Source organism: Erinaceus europaeus, chromosome 1 (assembly GCF_950295315.1).
Source record: "Erinaceus europaeus chromosome 1, mEriEur2.1, whole genome shotgun sequence".
NCBI lineage: Eukaryota > Metazoa > Chordata > Mammalia > Eulipotyphla > Erinaceidae > Erinaceus > Erinaceus europaeus.
Genome location: NC_080162.1, coordinates 148,071,000 through 148,091,693, shown reverse-complemented (window position 1 = coordinate 148,091,693; position 20,694 = coordinate 148,071,000). Strand labels below are relative to the sequence as shown.

At 41.4% G+C, this 20,694-nt stretch overlaps 1 protein-coding gene across 3 annotated transcripts in view; it reads left to right on the top strand.

Annotated features, from left to right (window-relative positions):
• The window catches only part of EPHB1 (EPH receptor B1), a 528,699-nt gene that overhangs the window by 458,222 nt on the left and 49,783 nt on the right, over nucleotides 1-20,694 (top strand). For all 3 annotated transcript variants that reach the window (XM_007521793.2, XM_060196901.1, XM_060196900.1), the window contains one exon: nucleotides 7,902-8,117. In XM_007521793.2, the coding sequence (XP_007521855.2) occupies nucleotides 7,902-8,117 (216 nt within the window). The remainder of the gene's footprint in view (nucleotides 1-7,901; nucleotides 8,118-20,694) is intronic.

Here is a 20,694-nt window from a genome sequence, read left to right as displayed (position 1 = left end):
TCACTGGACTTTCTCTCCAGAACATGCCCGGGAGCAGAGAAAAATCCCATGCTAGCCAGGAAGATAGTTTATTGGTTCTGCAAAAAAAAAAATGTTATGCCTGGGCTCTGAGGTCTCAGGTTCAATCCCTAGCACCACCATCAGTGGTCTGGTTAATGATAATAATAATAATTGCATAAATAAATCTCAGACCTCACACCACTGCTCTGCACAAGACCGTTTTCAGTCAGAGGAAATGAAGCATCTCCAGCTCCTCACACTGCATGGAGGCAGGTAATCTATAAATCTAATTCTAGCCTGACTACTAAACCCTGGAGCAGAACACCATTAATTGATGTATCTGCTGCTGAATAAAATTTAAAAGTAGGTCATCAGTTCAGTTCTATAGGGCCCATCTTCTGGGAAGTGGTGTAACTTTAGGCCATTCAGAAAAGAGAAGAGTGAGTTCTGGCTTTGTGCAGAGTGTTCCTCTACTTCTGAAGGCCCTTTCACAGGGAGTGTGAACACAGGGACATGACATCTCAATGGCCACTGAATAGCCTTTGCCCATTGCACAATTAGTACTCCTTAATAGCTAGAGGGATTGAAAATATTTCTTTTTGAAAATATATATTTTGTTAGTGGTTCAATAATGGTCTATAAGATTAAAAGATTCAAGGGGATAGAGCCATACCACACTCTTGACCAATGATCTATGCCAGTTCCCAGTTATAGCTGCCATAGTCCTCACGAAGTCTCAGAGATAGCTTAGCTTGACTACTCCTTTATTTGCTTATTTATTGTACAAATCCATGTATTTAATATCTGTATATTCCATATATGAAAAAAATTTTCTGGTAGTTCACCTTACTACATAAAGCATAATCACCTCCAGTTTCATCTACTTTGTCCCAAAGAATACAGTCTCACTTTTTCTAATTGTAGAATGGTATTCCACTAACTATATATCCCATAGCTTCAATATCTAGTCATCTGTCCCTGGGCATTGAGGTTGCTTCCACTCATTGTCTACTGTAAATAAACATCAACAGCAGCAACAACAACAAAACCAATAAAAATGGACATAAGATCTGAATAAACAGTTATCTAAAGAAGACATTCAGAGGGTTCAAATAGGGAAGTTAAAATACCTAAATCCTTCCTGTCTAATAAAAGGGCCAGCAAGTGGCTTCAGTGAATTCACAGGGAAGCAATTTCAGCAGAAAGTACTTCATGAGGGGAAGAAAGTTTAAATAATTTCACCCTGGTCTGTATTTCTCCTCTACACTGTGTTTTTATCATAAGCTCAGTCTGAAATCAGTTCCTTTTCTTAAGTGGCTAAGAAGTCTGGCTTTTTCTTATCTTGTTAATCACTGTATGTTGATGTTCAGGGACATGAAAAAAATCATCCACACCACTTATCATTAGATAAAATGCAAATTAAAACTTCCATGAAATTTCACCTCATAACTATGAGAGTGATCTGCATCAATAAAACAGAGTATGAAAAGTTCTGGCAAGGATGAAAGGAAAAGGAACTCTGTTACATTGTTAATTAGAATGCAAACTGGTGTAACCATTATGGAAAACAGCATGGAAAGTCCTCAAACAAAAGTGAAAATGCTGTGTCATCCAACAATACCACTGGTAAGCATTTATCCAAAAGAAATGGGGGCACTAATTCAAAGAGATATATGCACCTCTATGTTCATAGCTGCATTATTCATAATAGCTAAGGAAATTCTTACTATCTCCCTACACGTTTTGCAATTTAATTAGTACCTTTGTTTAGATGCCTGAACTTAAATGCATGGGTTAGACAGTGTACAAGTCCATATAAATATTTCTTCATGCTCATATTCAAAGAACTCAATCAAGGAACTCAATTTGGCGAATCTGTTCAGGACCCATATCTGATGTCCTTGTCAGAATCCCCTGCCTGAGCCAGGAAGGCTGCCATTCTCCCTCTCATCTTCCTGCCTTCAGCTTGGCCCTGTGGTGGCTGCTGGTTCACTCACAGATGGTCATAATCTGAAGACTCTTGGAAATCACTGAGCAGTGTCAGAGAGGGACGTTGCTCACCAGGGAAGCTCAATGAAAACACCCCAGATGCCAGGAAGAGGACACCAGATTTGTCCTAAGATACAGGTTCAGTTTCAAGCTCTGCTATGAATCACTCTATGGCCTTTGCAAAGCCATTAACTTGATTTCCCAATCTATAAACCAAAGGCATGGAGCTGGATAATCTTAATAGGTCTCTTTCAGTTAAAAAAAAAAATCCATGATTCATTTTCTTCAAACAAGTCAAGTAAGGGTTTCATTTCCTGAAGTGGATTTGTCAATGGAAGTTGAAATACCTAAATCCTTCCTGTCTAATAAAAGGGCCAGCAAGTGGCTTCAGTGAATTCACAGGAAAGCAATTTCAGCAGAAAGTACTTCATGAGGGGAAGAAAGTTTAATCATTTCACCCTGGTCTGTATTTCTCCTCTACACTGTGTTTTTATCATAAGCTCAGTCTGAAGTCAGTTCCTTTTCTTAAGTGGCTAGGAAGTCTGGCTTTTTCTCATCTTGTTAATCACTGTATGTTGATGTTCAACTCTCTGGAATTTCTTTATGAGGAGTTATACTAATGAATTGAGCGTAAAACAGGTGAACATGCCAGAAAACCTTAATGCACTAATATCTTTACATATTACCAAGGTTATGAAGTCATCAAACATGACCTATAGGTGCTTTTTAAAAATGTATTGATTCTTTAAAAAGATATATGTATTAAAATGTATAGCTAATGGGAAAGACAGTGAATAGGAGTTTAAGAACTCAGAAGGACCTAAAAAATAGCTCACTTAGTACATTTCTTTGCATTATAAGCAGCCCAAGTTTGAGTCTGACTCCCACTGCATTGAAGGACTCTTCATGCTGTGATCTCTCTCTCGGCCTCTCTCATGAAAAAATTCAGATATAAACTGCATATTTATAATATACATGCCTCAGCTTCCTATATCTGTGGCTTCAGCAGACATCATTAATCAATCAAAACTCTTATTTGGAAACTTAAATACAACCTTCCCCACACAGTATATCCACAACCATTGCCAACTGCAATAAAATGTCAGTGCAGAGAGAATATCAGTGGAGAAGCAATTTGCTATTTTGGACATAGACTTTTGTTCCAAGTCAAAACCACAGAGAGACTTGAGGCTGGTCATTTAAACTTTCTGGACTTTTTTCATCTGCTCTGTAAAAGCAATGTACACTGCTGACTTGCCTACTCCACAGGATCAGTTTTCAGGGTCAAAATAGAATCTATGAAATATGGTTTCCATTCAGAACTCAAGCAATTGGAGAAATCATTGTTTGCTGATGAATTGATTCAAACTTCAGCCCTGCATCATGGGGCCTCAGTCATTCATCACAGCAGTTGGGAGCACCTATTGTAAGTGCCAACTCACTAAGCTCAAAGTGCACTATGGACTGAGTTCTCTGGAGTGGATTCTAGAATACCTCCCCTTACGTCCAGAAGCCAAACAGCCTATAATTTTGGCACTGGGTGCCTTCTCTCACCCCGAATCTGAGATGCATGAAAGAGCTGGTTTATGGTCTGTCACTAACAGTGGTGGCACCATCTCTGTTACCTTAGCATCCAGGGGAGAGTAGCCCAAGCTCTTTTAGAGTACTACCTCTGTAACCATATCTATGAAGAATAGACACCATGGGGCCAAGGAGATAGCACAATTTATATAATGGACTTGCAGGCTTGACATGGGCCCCAGTGGGCCCATGTTCTATGCTCGGCATTACCATATGCCAGAGCTCAGCTGTGCTCTGTGGAAAGAGAAGGGAAGAAAGAGAGAAAGAAAGAAAGAAAGAAAGAAAGAAAGAAAGAAAGAAAGAAAGAGAGGGAGGGAGGGAGGAAAGGGAGAAAAGAAAGGAGGGAGGAAAAGAAAAAAAGTGTTTGTTTACACTTGTGGAATCACAACTGTGAAGATCAGATCACCTGTTCAAAGTCACATAGCCAGTGTTAAAAAAAAATCCTGGAGCCAAGTAGAGCTATCTGGCTCCACAGTCCATATTTTCTATCGTTTGGGGAAGTCCTTGGTCCTAGAAACTACACAGAGGTCTAATCTGAAGAATAAAACAAATGAGAAAATGAGGCAGTTCTCTGAAGATGTGAATGGCTCAGAGGAGCAGCAGAGACTACTGGCTGCCTGGGCTATTAGCATCACTCCACTCAAAGCTGTTGACAGCCACCATGAGTGCCCTTCCTTCATCGACAAGACGGCCTCTCTTAGAAGACATAGCTTTTAACCGCATTATTGGCTGCACTTACAGACAGGAAGTAATAAACTGGATGGAAGAAACTCGACCCTTTGTGACTTGTGGCTGAGCTACATTTGCTAATAGACAGAAGTTGCATAACAACTTTCTGGGGAGATGGATCCCCAGAGACCCACTTAGAGAATACCAGCAGTAAGTGGTGAGGTACTGAGGAGAGGCTGACTCACTTGGGCAGGAGGTGCTGAAGGAAGATCATTAGTGGGGAGGGGGCCTCACCTCACTCACAATACACCCAGCTCCTGCATCATGGTTGGTCACCATGTGCTGACAACCAGCCAATTTCCAAGAAACAGTGCTGTACTTGCTGTGAGTCTGATAGCAGAGAATACCATGGAGGAAGCAAGCTGGATGGGCTGAGCAGTGATTAACACCTAGGTTAGCAACATTCGGAAAATTGGCGTGGTTTGAACCCCTTGGATTGTGCTTGGGGGTCACTTCTCTGGCAGTAGTGTTGTGGAGGATGTCAGTTTGCTCAGCTCCTTCCTTTGATCTGGGACCTTCACCAAGGACCACTCACCCAGGCTGGCAGTCATGCGTAAGAATCCACCTTCTATAATCCATACTGCCATTACTAGAATTTTCAGTTGCTGGTGGTTTTCTTCTGATAGATGGGACAATTTTATAATGATATTTATAATTTTTATTTTACTAGAGCACTGCTCAGTTCTTATTTTATTATGGTGCTGTGTATTAAGCCAGAGATCTCCAAGCCTCAGGGATGAAAGTCTTTTGTATAACCACTGTGCTATCACACTGCACCTTTTAGTTATTCATTTTAAATTGTATTTCTTATTAAGAGAGAAGAGGTAATGAAAGACCAGACAAATACTCAGCTTTGGCTTATGTTGGTGCTGAGGACTCACCCCAATAACTCAGCCTCAGGCATGAAAGCCTTTTGTATTAACACTCTGCTTATCTCCTTGGTTATTTTCTTATTCATTTTAAAATTGTATTTACTTCTCAAGAAAGAAAATGAGAGGGGAAATAGATAAAAAACTGAGATCTGTTCTTCTCTGGCTTATTGTGCTGTCAGGGATTGAACCTGGGACCTCAGAGCCTCAGACATGAAAGTCTTTTGGCATGACCACTGCGCTTTTTTTCTAGCTGGTTCTTGTAGTTTTACTTACTTAATTTTTGCATATAAAGCACAGTGTTGTTGTGGTCCAGTGTCGGGCTGCACTGCGGAGAAAAGAGAGGAAGTCCGCAGCAAGGGAGTACACACATCTTTATTATAGGATGGGGGGTGGCTCAGGCCACATGGAGTCAGCCGACAATGGTGGTCCCCACTACCTGACCACGGGGCGAGAGAAGAGTGAGAGATCTGCGAGAGGGGGGAGCCAAGAGCCCAGAGAGAGCGACACACAATGTAGCTCACAGGAATGAAAATGAGATGAAGATAAGCCTGAGTGCATTGTATAGGTTTCACATATGACTGGCACTTCAAAAATGGCAGCTTCTCACATGGTTCCTGCTTTCTGTCTCTCACTCAAGGAAGAGCATTGAGGGAGAAGCAGTGACTGCATTGTCCAAAGCCAGTGTTCTTCAATCATTCCATATGGGAAAACCATGCAGGAAGCTCTCTGGGTGCCAGGGAGTAGGGTTTCATTAGTGTCTGAGGGCTGAGAAATGAACTTCATTACAGAATTAGTAATGAGAGAAAGAGGGACTATAGAATGATGGACACATAGCATGTGTACATCTCATAGTCAGGTTCTGCCTGATGTTCCTCTGGGTCTGCTCCCTTCCTCTATGTACTGGGTATCTGGGGTATGTGTGCATATAGCTATGTCAAGTATAAACATCTTAAAGGTGTACATAAACATTTAAAGACATATATAAACATCTTAAGGGCATGCATAACTGTATGATCTTAGTTTTAGATAATTCTATTTCAGACTTTAATCTCCAACTCTAGTGATTATTTTTATTTGTTATTAGTAATGTTACAAGATTATAAGACTACAATGTATATAGTTTCATACCACACCCACCACCAAAGTTCCGTATCCCTACTCTTCCAAAGATAACCACCATAGTTCTCCCATGTCTTACATACAAATTTTCTTGCTTCTGCTTTGTTTGGATTTTTCTTTTGCAAGTTCATGTAAATCAGATATCTAGATTCCACATATGAGTGAAACCATCTGGTAACCAACTTAGTGATTATATCAGATTCTATGTTTGCTCTGTGACTCTTGACCTTTACCCAAGGATTTGGGTTCAAGGGTATCAGATAAATCCTTTGTGGACCTATTTATATGTGTCTACCCCAATGTAGCCAAATTCTTAGAAGCTGATGACACAGGAACCACAGAGAAAGCAGAGAACTTCTGGCATGTCTGGTTTGAATACATAACTGTAGTAACAGTTCAATAGAGAAATCTCCAACAACTCCACTAGAATCAGGGTCTCCTGCCTTTGTCCACCTCCCCTCCACTTAGAGCTATCAGTGCTGGAGCCATGCTCTAGAACCACATCTTACAGGAATCCATCTGGAGCTAGACGAGATGGGGAGATCCTTGGATGCATGGTCCTGGGTCCATTGATTGAACTGCATTGTGCAGAGTCAAGACCATAAAACATTGGGTGAGGCAGGAAGAAAGCAGTGGTTCCTTCGTTGAACACTCTGCCATCTAACATTGTAGGGAGGTATCTGCCCAAGTGACTATTAACAGACAGTAACTGAGAAGAGGGCAGAAATGTGGCTTAGCATATATGAAGGAGCAGCTAGACTGCCCCTATACCAAGAGGAACCACAGGCCAAAGCTGTGCTGCATCTCTCCTGCACCACTAGGAGGCAGTATGGTTATACCAAGGTCAAAACCAACAGCCCAGTTAGCTCCCAAGAAAGAGAATTTATACATTTAGTTCTGGAAACAAGGTGATAGTACCCATCATTTCTTCAGTGCATTCTTAATGGAGTGTTTGTATTAATATTAACAATTTCAGTACTGAGAATACAGCATTGACCATGATGGAGTGTTCTTGTCCTCAGAGAGCTTGGAGTCATAAGACTTTGAGGGAGAATAAGCTTGGCCTACGACAGGAGTAAAAGGTCATAGTAGTATTAGCACAACAGTGGGGGGGGGCACACCCACATCTGGCCAGGCAGCAGCTGGTCCTCTGGGGTTTATGGGGGAAAGCTTGGAAATTTAGAACTTTTCCTGCATGCAGTGTTGGGAAGGGGCAGTTATTGAAGAACTTTGAGCCAGGTATGATGGCAGTGATGGATGCCTTACAAACAAAGCCATGGTTGCTGAATAGAGAATGCATTAAAGGTTAGCGACTGAGGAGTAGGGGTGGAAAGGCTGTTGCAGGTGATGGATGATGGCAACTGGGCTAGAATGGTGGCAGTGGAGATGGAGAGTGCTTTCAGATGTCATTCAAAGAGGAAATCAACAGGGCTTGGCAAGGAGGAAAGAGCAGAGCGGTCAAGGGGAAAGGGATGGAGGATGGGCAGGAAGAGCAGATGAAGGGGGATTCTTGAGTAGCTGGGCAAGGTGTTAACACAGGAGAGATCCTTCTGCTTCCGTTGAACCAGCAATGCCCATCTTGATCTCAGCTCCCTCTGTGTCTCATTACAGCAAAATGACGGGCAGTTCACAGTCATCCAGCTGGTGGGCATGCTCAGGGGCATTGCTGCAGGCATGAAGTACCTGTCGGAGATGAACTATGTGCACCGGGACCTGGCCGCCAGGAACATTCTGGTCAACAGCAACCTAGTGTGCAAGGTGTCAGACTTCGGCCTATCCCGCTACCTCCAAGATGACACCTCAGACCCCACCTACACCAGTTCCTTGGTGAGTCTTTCTTGGTTCTCTCATGAAGGAAAGACAGCTTTGGGGCCCTTGACAGGGTCTATTGGGAGAAACTGGGACCTGATTTCATTGCTCTGCTGCACAAGAGCTGGGAGGAGTACCCAAATGGGAGACCCAGTAGCAACTGGGGTTCAAGTGAGCTATGAGGAAGACTCAGTGTCTACTCAGAACCCATGTGTTCTTCATCATTGGAAAGAGCTGGTGATTTGAGAAGGTCAAACAGCTGGATAGAGACACCTACCAGCAGGGGCAATCTTCAGATTTGCTTCAAGCCTTTGATCTCACTTGGGCTGAGCTCTGTCTTCACCAGGCTGACTCTTGGTCCCCTTCCTTTCTCCATCTCCACTGCATCTCAAGAACTTTAAAGGTTGTCTGTGTGATGTAATCTTAGATTACAAATCCTGGCTCAGTCTTCCCATTCACAGCTCAAGCATCTACATACTAACACCTGGTTTGCACAATTCTACTCAGAACTTGGTGTTCAGGTTCAAAATTGGGCTCCTGGGTGTCTCTTTGATACTCCTTCCCCCTCAACTAATGACTGAGACCTAGGAATACTCTCTGGTTATATCTCACTATATCTCTATATCTGCCTCACTATGTCTGCCCAAACCCCCCAGATGCTTCTCCCAAGTTTCTATAAAGTCCTTTCTGTCTCTACTCCCCACACTACCTCAAAATACCATTCTCTTTTACCTGCCCTGTTATGCAGCTTCCTAAGCAGTCCCCCAATTTCCTCTCATTCAGTAGCATACAAAAGATTGATCATAGATCTAGGAAGTGGCACACCCAATACAGTGCATACATTATTATGCACAAGGCTCCAGGTTCAAGCCCCCAGTCTTCAGATACAGGGGTGTGGGGGAATTTTACAAGTGGTGAAGCAGTGCTGTAGGTGCCCCCTCTTTTTCTCTCCCCCTATTCCTTCTCAATTTCTGTCTTTATCCAAAATAGAAATAAAAACAAAATAAAATAAAAATGGCAATCAATAGCAGTGGATTCATCATGTAGACACACCAAGCCCCGATTAAAAAAAACAAACATGACTGATAGCTGTATCTCCCTGTCAGTATTCTTTACACTTGCACAGACAGCAGGTGATTATTGTCATAATAAAAAAAATACAAATAAGTGAAAGCATAAGTGAGAAACTACAATTCCCCTGGAGCAGGGGTTGGTCAATCTTTCCTTAAGAGTCATAATAGTAGATATTCTAGAGTGTGTTAACTGAATCTGTGTATAAGAGAGAGAGAGAGACAGAGACAGAGAGGCAGACAGGGAGAGTCAAATGTTCTTGAAAAAGGCAGAAATACCACTCTTTACTTTTGTCACTTGTGTGGTTTCACTGTTCTGAGTCAACTTTTAGTAGACAGACAAAAATGCAGAGAGAGAAGAGGAAAGAAAACCTAGTACAGAAACTTTCTTCTATGCTGTGGGACCAGGACTAGGAACTAAGTCACACACATGGTGAAGCAAAACATCACTCTTCATTTGTGGGTTGGAAAGGCCAGACTATCAGATTGATTGGGCACCTAGACCACAGTTCACCACCCCATGTTCTGAAGCATTACAGTGTTTGTTTGTTTGTTTATTGGAGCATCACCACTTCAGACTGACTTTTTCAGATAGAAAGAGGAGAAAGGGGAGACAACACAGCAACAGAGCTTCCTTCAGTGCCGTGGGTTGGGGCTCACACCTGCCCTGAAGGATCAATTTCAACAGCCTAACATGAATTTCCCTTTTACTTTGTTCAGACAAATGAAAAATTTTCTACTATAAAAATGCGATCAAACTGCCTGCTACTCTGTGTCTTGTCTGTCTCTTGGGCATCCTTACTGCCAGATTGCTTACTGCCAGTTTGTAAACATCGACACTCCACTAGGAGTGTGTAATGTCTGTCTCCCAGCTTCCTCACCAGCACTGGAGGTGATCAATCTTACAAAGACTTGCTAATCCAAAGATGAAAAACGATGTCTCATTTTGTTTTAATTTGCTTTTTCGACTAACTGCTGGAGATATTAACGTCTTTTCACAGTTACTGGGATTCGTTTCCTCTACTGTTAATTATCTGTGCATGTTCATTATCTGTGTCTGTTTTTCCACTGGATTGTTTACTAGTCTCTTAGAAATTTATACCAAGTTTTTTTTTCTACTAAGTGTACTAACCATTTGTCTGTCAAATATGACACAATTCATGACCCCCTCCACAATCTATATTCTTTTGATAATATTTTCACTCTTATTTTTTTCACTGACTGACACTGCTTTACGAAAGTATATTATTTTTGGAGTGTAGGTGTGTGTGTGTGTGTGTGTGTGTTTATAATTTATTGTACCCGTCACCAAAGTTCTTAGCAAATTTTCCAAGGTATCTAAACTTTCTTTCTTTTTTTTTTTTTTGCTTTCTTTTTATTTATGTTTTATTTATTTATAAAAAAGAAACATTGACAAAACCATAAGATAAGAGGGGTACAGCTTCGCACAATTCCTACCACCAGAACTCTGTATCCCATCCCCTCCCCTGATAGCTTTCCTCTTCTTTATCCCTCTGGGAGTGTGGACTCAAGGTCATTGTGGGATGCAGAAGGTGTATGGTTTCTTTAATTGCTTCCCCGCTGAACATGGGCATTGACAGGTCAATCTATAATCCCAAGTAGCTAAACTTTCACCCAAAGTACTTTGTTCACTCTGTATGTCTAGTTTCTTTATTTGTCCTTATCAGTGATATTCTAAATTATTTCTGTAATAAGTCCTCTAATTCTGCATCTTTGTCACATTATTCAGACCAAAAAGAAGTTTACCCAAGAGATTACTCAGAGAAACTAGAGAGAAATTGAGAGAGGGTGAGGAGATAAAGAGAGGAAGAGAAAGACACTTGCAGACCTGCTTCACTGCTTGTGAAGCAGACCTCCTGCAGGTGGGGAATGAGGAATTGAACCCGATCCTCGTGCTCGGTAATATGTGTGCTTGCCTGGTGTACCACCATCCAGACCCCTCCTATTGTCGTTTTTGACGGGTTAGGTTGTTTTCTCCGGGCTGGCTTCATGGGCGGGTAACAGACGACCAGGGACTCATAGTTGAGCTGTAGGCAGTATCTCTTTATTCATGCAGGACTCAGCACAATCTAAGCCGAGCTAAGCTAAACTCAAGGTAAAGTACTCTAAAACTCACAATGCTGTCTTTATATATACTTGTCAAGTAGGGTGGAAACAGGATGTGACATAGAGAGGGTGGAGAGAAAAGTGACTGGTGAAAATCAGAGTGTGACAAAGAAGGGGCAGAGCAGGCGAGAATCCTATCACTGAACCACAGTGCCCTGGAGGGAGGGTGGAACTTGTTAACAGTGGTTATGTAAATAGAATAGTGTTAAGCAGGGGGGATTTAAACCAAATGAAACAGAAGGGGTCTCATGCATACCAACAATTCCCCCTTTCTTTTTAACTAATGGCCATTGTAGGGTGAACAGAAATGTATATCATACAGGCGTTTTCAAAAGAACTGGCATAAGACATGGTAAACAAAATAGGCGAGCAGCAATAACCAGTGTGATGCCAAGGAGAGCTTTTCTTGCCTCAAAGGGCAAGGCCTAGCAGGCGAAAGGGCATTTCTTGCCTCTGGGAACGCTTCATGCCTCTGGGGGCATCTCTTGCCTCAAAGGGCGTTTCCTGCCTCTGTGGGCATCTATTGCCTCTTGGGGCGCTTCATGCCTCTGTGGGCATAACCTAATAAGGAGGGGGAGTTTTCTGCCTCTGGGACAGAGCCTGCAGGCGAGGGGACATGGTCTATAAAGTTTCAAGGCAATTGGCTGAAGTTAGTCTTTGAGAAACACAGCAGTGTGTACCAGTAAGTCCGATGGAGGTGTCAGTCCAAAGTAGCTGACCACAGAAGAAAATGCCGGAGGATGAAACGCTGCACGTCTGTCTCGATGGGGAATGTTGGCCACCAGAATTCTGCTTTTCTGTAGAGAGTGAGCTTTGGAGTCTGTGAATCTGTTTCTTCAGGCCGTGCCAGGTCACATCATTGGTTTCCGGGGGCGATGTCAGAGAACAGGGGTCCAAATGGATTTCCGGGAATTCCATTTGAGTAGATGCTTTTTCATGTGAAGACTTGACAGCTGAAATTCACTTACTTGTCAAACAAAACTTGTAGCAGATTAGAAGTTTACTATAATTGATAACTCCATTATAATTGGAAGTCCTTTCTAGTATCATTTCAAGGTTGTTAAAACACTTTAAACTCAATAAAATGTGGAAAGGTAAACAGAAGAACCACGGTTAAAAGCCTTAGGCATGAGAATAATTAACATAATCATTGCACTATCTGCCCCACCCATAACTCATACAGTTTTCAGGATTAAACGTTTCAGATTCATGTCAAGACGTAAAAGAGAAATCATAGGAGGGAAAAAACAATTTTTGAATTGTTTCTGGATGTCTCTAGAAATCATGGCTGCGTCCAGCATTTTTTTTAAGTCAATGTCAAACAAAAATTCAGTCATTCAAATCATTCTCTTATGAAATGCAACTTGAACCAGATTATCAAGATCTCACCATGTAGGATTAAGAATCCCCGGAGGGCGACCTAGTTCAAAAAGCTCCTCGAAATTCCATTTAGGGTGCTTCGGACTGTTCCTGCTGGATTGCTTCAGGCACCCATTTTTAAAAGTGTCTTCCCATCGAAGAAAGAATCCAATCAGGAGAGTAGAACTAACCACGTGTCTCCATACTTGGGAACTGCCAGGGTACTCGAGGATGCTCCTCAAACTAGAGTAGTCCTTCTCCACGGGAAACATTCGAGAAGAAGTCCAGAAAGTCCCAGGGGAAATCCCCATGCATATCCCAAGGTCTACGATCACAGTCATAAAGAACGGAATTATGGCCTGGAGCGAAATGTAGTCCTTTTCCTCGGGAAACATGAGAGAGGGAATCCAGAAAGTCCAAGGAGAAATCTCCGTGCATCTCCCAAGCTCTATTATCCCGGTCATAAGAAACCAAAGTTCCCGGTCAGGGAAACAAAGTTTGGCCCAGAGCAAAATGTTCCAGAGACAGAGTAACTGTCTCATGATGAAACAGTAGAGGCTTTGGCAAACCTCTTCGTAAGTAGAAGAGAAGACCATAGTGCATAGGTAGGCAAAGTCTTCACTTATCTGGGAGTTGCGCAGGTCTGGCCCCACATTGGGCGCCATATGTCGTTTTTGACGGGTTAGGTTGTTTTCTCCGGGCTGGCTTCACGGGCGGGTAACAGACGACCAGGGACTCATAGTTGAGCTGTAGGCAGTATCTCTTTATTCATGCAGGACTCAGCACAATCTAAGCCGAGCTAAGCTAAACTCAAGGTAAAGTACTCTAAAACTCACAATGCTGTCTTTATATATACTTGTCAAGTAGGGTGGAAACAGGATGTGACATAGAGAGGGTGGAGAGAAAAGTGACTGGTGAAAATCAGAGTGTGACAAAGAAGGGGCAGAGCAGGCGAGAATCCTATCACTGAACCACAGTGCCCTGGAGGGAGGGTGGAACTTGTTAACAGTGGTTATGTAAATAGAATAGTGTTAAGCAGGGGGGATTTAAACCAAATGAAACAGAAGGGGTCTCATGCATACCAACATCCTATCACATATTTATAGTCTTTTATTAGGAACCCATTTTCTAGAGAGAACATCATATTGCTGTATGAGTTTCCTGATATTTCTCTATATCAATTTCTGCTGTTTATTAGCAGGTTGTGCAGTGGTTAGAGTTATGGAATTCTGCTTTGTTTATAAAGCAGAGCAAAGAAAGGAGAGTTCAGTGGAGCAGTGATAGAGAGAAAAGGTGCCTTTGGTTGCCAGAGGTTGCCTTTGGTGCACACTAGTGGAGGACCTTTTCCTGCCCCCTGGTCTTCTCAGACCCCCAGTGCAGTCAGTGAGGCACAGCTCTCCTCACACCCTCAACAGGACAGTCTCATTTTCCAGGCATGTGCAGAGGCAGCCATTCAAGCAATGGGTGGCTGTTTTCACCCAAAGGGTTTTCCATGAAGGCAGGGGAACTTGGTCAGATTCCTCATTTGCACTCAACTACCAAATTTAGGTGGCTTACGTTTCTGCTTCAGAAGTTAAATGCTAGGGGCAGTTCAGTACTTTGGTCCCTTCAGCAGGTTCTTTGACAGCCTGTAGCTGCTTAGCCAGGAACATCTCATCACTACTTAACTCTGTCCAGCTGACCACTCTCCTTTCCACTGGCAACTGTCCAAATGTCTACCCAACTACACCACTGTCTCTGCCTTATAGCAAAATATCTCTTGGCAAAAGCTCTCCCACACTCGACTTCTATACACTTTATGTAGATTATTGACTATGACTGTTTCTTCTGATTGATCAACTTACCACATCCTGGGTCTGAAAGTCTCCAGGACCTTTTACAGTCATATATTCCTCATATTCTCATGTCTATCACATACTTGTCTGCATACTTTATCTTTCATTCAAAATATAAAAAGTACATCCTGTTGAGTAAACAGTGATGTATTTAAAAATTCAGTATACTCATGTGAAAAAAAAACACTCACTGAGGGGCCAGGTAGTGGCACACCTGGTTGAGCGCACATGTACAATGTGCAAGGACCCAGGTTCAAGCTCTCAGCCCCCACATGCAGAGGGAAAGCTTTGTGAGCAGTGAAGCAGTGTTGTAAGTGTCTCTCTGTCTATCCCTCTCTATCACCCCCTTCCCTCTCATTTTCTGGTTGTCTCGATCCAGTAAACCAAATAAAGATAATACAAAAATTTACAAAAAAAAAAAAATACTCACTGAGCATCTATTGTGTCCCAAAACTGTAACCAGCTCCACAATCACAATCTAAAGGAGACATTAATGTTACTTCTCACTTCATTCACAATTTAATGGAGAAAGGGGTCATTAGACAAGCACATACACAAATGAGTGCATAATTACCAGTTGATCTATAAGCTGTTATTTTCTGTGAAAGTGTGAACAGAACAATAAATGGAATGGCAAAGTAGTCTGACTATATGGAGGAGAGTTACAGAGGAATTCTAGAAGGGGAGACAGTATTCCAGCAGAGATCTGAAGAGTTAGTCACCCAAATTAATGGAGCTGGCTGGAACACTGAGAGACCTAAGAGGCACGGATATTCTCTCTGTGATGAAAGGAAACATGGTATGTCAGAGGCAATAAGACCCTGTGCTTGGATTAAGGAGAATGCAGCCAAAGAGAGCAGGAGTGTCTACATCATGAAAGACCTCCTAGAACTTTGTGATGAAATGTGCAGTTTTAGAGCAATGAGAAGTCACACAAAGATTCTCCCTCCATATATTTAAGTATGCACTTGCGCATGCTTATGAGTCAAAGGTAGTGGATTTACATTTTTAAATAGACGATCTAGTTTTATCTTGATCTTCCCATCCTGTGCCTTTCACTTCTTTAAAAACTATTATTATTATTATTATTATATAATAATTATTATTTTGCTTTCTGTCCTCTTTTATTTATTTATTTATTTACCAAAACAATCAATCACTTGTGGTCAGAGAAATAACTAAGTAGAGCACATACCTTCTGTGAGTCAGGCCCTGAATTGGATTTGATTCCTAGCACCAAGGACAGAGGGTTAGATGGTAGAGCAATGTGTTGGTGTCCCTCTCCCTCCCCCTTTCTCAAAAATTCTAGTCAAAAATTGGTCCAGGTTAGCACATGACTCCTGGGTAGAGATGGCAAGTAGTAACAAGAACAAGTAGTAACCATGTGTGAGACTCATGTGTGAATGGGGATGGTGGCCTTGCAAGAGTAGAAAATGAGTCATAAGTTAGGAGGCTGAGGAATATCCTGGTGATCATGGGAGTTGTTAGTGAAGTAGGTGTAAACGTGAAAAAGAAAGTTAGGATGAATTATAGGAGTGGGTTATTTGGAGTGAGTTGACACTGGGGCTGGGTGGTGGCATACCTGGTTAAGCACATATGTTATAATGCTCACGGCCCTGGGATCAATTCCCTGGCCCCCACCTGGGGAAAGCTTTCAGAGTGGTGAAGCAGGACTACAGGTGTCACTCTGTCTCTCTCCCTCTCTATCTCTCCCTTCCCTCTCAATTTCTGCTTGTCTTGATCCAATAAATAAATCATTAAAAACAAAAATAAAATGATTCCAATATTATTGGAATCAATAGTATTGGTGTGAATTTGTAGTTTTTGATGCATACAGAGAAATGAATATAGGCTAAGAATGTCTCTGGAATATAGCAGAGAGTACAACTGGACTGCACATCTTTATGTGCCTGAATGTAAAAAAGTAGTCAAAACCTGAGAGGAGTGGGCAGGGGGTAGATAGCATAATGATTATGCAAAGAGACTCTTATACCTGAGACTCCAAAGTCTCAGGTTCAATCCCCCAACCACCATAAGTCAGAGCTAAACAGTGCTCTGGAAAAATAATAATAAATAATGATGATGATAATAACAATTAATAAGAAGAAGAAGAAGAAAACTGAGAGGGGCATGTCAGAGAACACAGTGCCTAGCTTGACGGGTCACCCAATTTCCAACTATGAAATGAGTCTCAAAATATATAACAATAACAATGTAGTAGATATTAATGTAATATAACCTATTGAGTAAGATAAGGAACTATTGAGTCCATAGTGTTGCAAATATCAATGAATAAATAAGTAAAGAGAAGAAAAATATTTTTCTGTAGTGGGAAGAATACTGACTTTATAGAGTCACTATTTGTTGACTATCTGATTAATTTGTTCAGATTAAAAACATTGATGGATGATGGATGCTGAAACCTGAGGTAAAATTGGGATGGGAAACATAATCCTCTATAGCCTCAAATCTCTCCCCATAAAATATTTACAGCAAAGGTAGGAGAAATTCACTTTATAAAGAAATGTAGCCAACACCATCTGAGTCAAGTGATTAAAGTTATACCACCAATATCAGGACAAGTTGACAGGTGTAACTTGATAAGACTCAATAAACAAAAATCATAGTGTCTTGAGGTTCAGTCCTCACTGTTCAAAATATATATTCCACACCTCACCATGTTGAATTATCAGACTAACTAAAATTGACGTACATTTTATTAAATGTCTGATCTATGAATTTCAAAAAAAAAAACCAGGACCCTGAAAGATAGACACCTGTTACGGATTAAAAGATTAGGGTAGCATGATGGCCAGGCAGTGTAGTGATTCTTAATAGGGTATCTCTGAGACAATTGTTAAAAGCTGGAATGAGCTACTGAGTTAAAAGTATACAAGCTTTTGTAGTGCTCTCACAATGTTCCTAGGGTATGGGGATTCTTGAATAAGTTCTCATTATTTGTCATTGTTGTTGTTATTTTTTTTTTTAGTATATCAGACACGCCTATCTTTTGCACACAATCTTGAATGCTATATCTGCAGGACACATGTATAATTCTATTTTTATAATGTTTTCCAGAATTTTTCAGGATGTTTCATTATCTCTGAATTATCATGCTTTCTAATAACCAGTCCTATAGTTATTTGAATCACTATGCTGACATATATATATACACACACCATACATATATATAGATATATAGATAGATATAGATAGATATACAAATATTTAACATGCCATGTATTCTAATGTGTATATAATATATAATGTTGGTACCAGGATAGTGATTCAAATATATGTGATTCAAATATACATTAGCTTTGACTTTTAACTTGCATTTTTGACTGTCAAAAATGTATCCCATCTGAGATTCTCTATACTTCATGAATTGATGAATATATGTCTTTCAGTATCATTCAGTAAGTTGTTTTGGTTTTTGTTAATGTTCTTTTTCTACCCTTCTTCCAATATTACTTCCCATCCATCTGCTCTTCTTCTGGGACCACAATTATCTGTCAGTGGAACGGATTAAATCACCTCACCAATTCCTGAGCCTATGTCCATTCGTTCCCACAATTTTTTCTCCATTTTCTTCACATCTATTTTGAAGTTCATTGAGTCTATTATTACTCTTTCTGTTATGCTATGGAAAAGAAGAAGTCCTTTAAGTATCTCTTCTAATCTATTTTTATATCCACAGTATGTTATTAGTTTTAATATTTATTTATTCCCTTTCTGTTGCCCTTGTTTTTTTAATTGTTGTTATTGATGTCGTCATTGTTGGATAGGATAGAGAGAAATGGAGAGAGGAGGGGAAGACAGAGAGGGGGAGAGAAAGACAGACACCTGCAGACCGGCTTCACCATTTGTGGAGTGACTCCCCTGCAGGTGGGGAGCCGGAGGCTCGAACCGGGATCCTTACGCCAGTCCTTGAGCTTTGCGCCACCTATGCTTAACCCACTGTGCTACCGCCTGACTCCCATTTTTTTAAAAATATTTTCTAATTCTTAGCTGACATGTCTTATTTTTTATATTTATTTTATTTATTTATTCCCTTTTGTTGCCCTTGTTGTTTTATTGTTGTAGTTATTGTCATTGTTGGATAGGACAGAGAGAAATGGAGAGAGGAGGGGAAGACAGAGATGAGGAGAGAAAGCTAGACACCTGCAGACCTGCTTCACCGCCTATGAAGCGACTACCCTGCAGGTGGGGAGCCGGGGTTCGAACCGGGATCCTTATGCCGGTCCTTGTGCTTTGCGCCACCTGCGCTTAACCCGCTGCGCTACAGCCCGACTTCCGTCTTTTTTTTTTAAATTTGTTTATAAAATGGAAATATTGATAAGACCATAGGATAAGAGGGGTGCAACTCCACACAGTTCCCACCACCAGAACTCTGTATCCCATCATCTCCCTTGAAAGCTTTCCTATTCTTTATCCCTCTGGGAGCATGAGCCTAGATCATTATGGGGTGCAGAAAGTGGAAGGTCTGGCTTCTGTAACTGCTTCTCCGCTGGTCATAGGCATTGGCAGGTAGATCCGTACTCCCAGCCTATCTCTCTCTTTCCCTAGTGGGGCAGGGCTCTGGAGAGATGGGATTCCAGGATATATTGATGAGGTCATCTGCCCAGGGAAGTCAGGTTAGCATCATGGTAGCATCTGCAACTTGATGGCTGAAAAAGCATTAAGATATAAAGCAGAACCAATTATTAAATAATCAGGAACCTAGAGGTAAGAATATAGTAGATGAGATTTGGGTCTCCATTTTGGAAAAAGATAGGAAGTTTATATTCCAAGGGACTCATGACTTTACTAAGTTTTGCCTGAGCCCAACAGATAGCATGCAGGTGGACTAAAGGTATTGAAGTATTGTCTAGGGAGATGGTATCAGAGTTGGCAATAGGACTAGAAAGCTGGATCAGGGAAGAGAGTAGCTCCCAAATATAGAAGGTTACACAGGCTCCTGCAACGAATATGGGACCCAGATCAGATCGATGGGGTTTACAGCTCACAATATTTATGTTCTACTTTTAACTCATGAAAAGCATATTTTCCTTTAATTCCTTGAGCAGAGCTATACCAGGCACCTTAAGTCTTCATCATCCTAGGGTGCCATTTTGTTTCTCAGGAAAACAGATTACATTCCCTGGCTGTTCATATGCTTAGTGGCTTTCGATTGTATACTTTGTAAATGTTATGATGTAAAAATTCTAGATTCTGTTGAATTGATTCAGGGAATATTGAAGGTTTGGATATAGCAGGAAGTCAATTTGGTTAAATTGTACTGGCAAGCTATGTGATGTCTGCTCAGTTTCCATCCCCCGTGGTCTTCAGTCTACTCTTAACCTGCATGGCTCAGGGGCCAGCCAGAAAACTGGGCAATAGTCTACCCCCTGTTTCCTGCTCTATTCCTCCCCAAGGTTCTTCCTCCCCCTCCAGCTCTGCAGCAGCTCTGATTAACCTATACACCCCCGTCCTCCCTCATGTCCTTTCCTCAAGCCAGAAAGAGATGGGATTTCAATTGGAATTGCAAGGGCCCTGAACTGATTAATGACAGAGACCCTCTCTGTGCAAAACTGCAAAAGGTCAAACTCAACACTTACCATCCAATGTCTGGAACCATCCAGTAATTTTCCTTTCTTCTCACTGCTATTTCTTATTCCCTTGCATCTTGCTGATTTCTGGAGAGTCCATTTGTTAGAAGCATACTGCTTCACACTAGACTAAAACTGTAGAAGCTTCAGCTTTCTGCTTTGCACTGACAGGCCTACAGAACCTTTGGAAGAGTGACTCTTTCCATCTCTTCTCCTTTACTTCCTACCATTCTTTCAAAATCTTTTTAACATCATCATCTTCTAATATGTCTTGTTTTACTTTATAAGAGAAGGCCTCATTGGTAGCTATTAAAATTGTCTTAGCTTTTCCTCCTTGGCCCTCAGCCTTCATCTCTCATTCTGTCTTCATTCTTCACCTTGTTGTCCCCCGGGTATTCCTGCTCTGTTTTAAATTGCTATTTCTAGCCCCAGGAGCATTTCCTTCCCACCAGGTTCCTGGAATAATGAACAGGTAGAATTTGTTCCTTTGTGCTTTCAGATGATTGAAATAGATCCAGCAAACTCTGGAAGACTTTCACACTGCTCCTAACAGTCACATTTTTTAAGAAGGACAGACAGCTGAGCCTGGCTGACCTCATACCACCTGCACAGT